General features: G+C 35.0%; 1 protein-coding gene across 1 annotated transcript; it reads left to right on the plus strand.

Moving 5' to 3' along the window:
* Positions 1-409: 409 nt before the first annotated feature.
* On the plus strand, positions 410-1,355 carry LOC106754512 (glutathione S-transferase U19). Its single transcript, XM_014636530.2, has 2 exons — positions 410-757; positions 889-1,355. The coding sequence occupies exons 1-2, from the start codon at positions 437-439 to the stop codon at positions 1,234-1,236; spliced, it is 669 nt and encodes a 222-aa protein (XP_014492016.2). The 5' UTR covers positions 410-436; the 3' UTR covers positions 1,237-1,355.
* The last annotated feature ends 36 nt before the right edge of the window (positions 1,356-1,391 follow it).

The raw sequence follows: 1,391 nt of genomic DNA on the forward strand, positions 1-1,391 counted from the left end.
ATGAGTTTGTGTTTTTCGTGTATGAAATAAGAAAGAAATATTACAATTATTATTTATTTAAATAAAAGACAAATATATATGTTCTACTTAGTATTTTTTTACTTTAGATACTAAACTAACTATAATTCACTGCAAAGAATTAAAATAATATTAAAAAACATCAAGAATCTCACAAGTAACTAGAACTTAAAACTTATTCTAAAAATAATAAAAGTGAAAAAATAAGACAAAAACAAGACAACATTAAAAAATGCACATCTTGATAATAGCAAAAATAAGACTCAAATAAATACTAGAAGAAACAGAATCTTTCATTATATTTGAATAATTCAAAGTTCAAAGCTAGCTATAAATATGAAGGCACGAGTCTTCTTTGCAATGCAAATCCCTTTCCCTTTTGAATCTTCTTTAACATTATATCTGTTCTTGAACTTGAATGACTATGGCAGAGGAGGTGGTTCTGCTAGATTCGTGGGCAAGTCCATTTGGGATGAGGGTGAGGATTGCACTTGCTGAAAAGGGTATAAATTATGAGTACAAAGAAGAGGACTTTTGGAACAAGAGCCCTCTCTTCCTTCAAATGAACCCGGTTCACAAGAAAGTTCCGGTTCTCATTCACAAGGGAAAGCCCATTTGCGAATCTCTCATTGTTGTTCAGTACATTGATGAGGTCTGGTTTAACACAAATCCCTTGTTACCTTCCGACCCTTACCAGAGAGCAGAGGGTAGATTCTGGGCTGACTATGTTGACAAGAAGGTAACCTTTGTGCTTCAGTGTTTTATTGTTACTTGCAAGTTGCAACCATGGAACTTTTGTTATGATTATGGTAAGCGTTAGTGTATTTTTTACTAGTGACCCTTTTCTCATGAGTGTTAAATGTCAAATAGATATATGATGCTGGAAGGAAGATTCTTTCGTCATCAAAAGCAGAAGAAAGAGAAGTTGGCAAGAAGGAGTTGATAGAAGCTCTTAAAGTGTTGGAGGAACAGCTGGGAGAAAAGAGTTATTATGGAGGGGACGATCTTGGTTTTGTGGATATAGCAGTTGTACCATTCTACACTTGGTTCAAATCCTATGAAACTTTTGGCAACTTTAGCATTGAGAGTGAGTGCCCCAAGCTTATTGCTTGGGCCAAGAGGTGCCTCCAGAAAGAGAGTGTTTCCAAGTCTCTTCCTGATCAGCATACGGTTAATGAGTTCGTTGTGGATAGGAGAAAGAAATTAGGCATTGAGTAGGTTCAGGTTTGAGCTTAAGGAATAAAGTTTATGTAATAAAAGGCACTTAACGTGCCAAAGTTCACATGTTTGTTGGTTTTGTAATTGAATGTTTTTTGTATCATATACTTCACTCACTGGGTCACAGTATTTGTTAAATGAAGTGACACTAAGTG

Source organism: Vigna radiata, unplaced genomic scaffold (assembly GCF_000741045.1).
Source record: "Vigna radiata var. radiata cultivar VC1973A unplaced genomic scaffold, Vradiata_ver6 scaffold_846, whole genome shotgun sequence".
NCBI lineage: Eukaryota > Viridiplantae > Streptophyta > Magnoliopsida > Fabales > Fabaceae > Vigna > Vigna radiata.

Excerpts from the sequence above, each read along its gene's own strand:
- LOC106754512 (XM_014636530.2), top strand. The coding sequence starts at position 437 with ATGACTATGGCAGAGGAGGTGGTTCTGCTAGATTCGTGGGCAAGTCCA. Across the intron at positions 758-888 it reads CTGACTATGTTGACAAGAAG|ATATATGATGCTGGAAGGAA; the intron begins GTAACCTTTGTG and ends AATGTCAAATAG.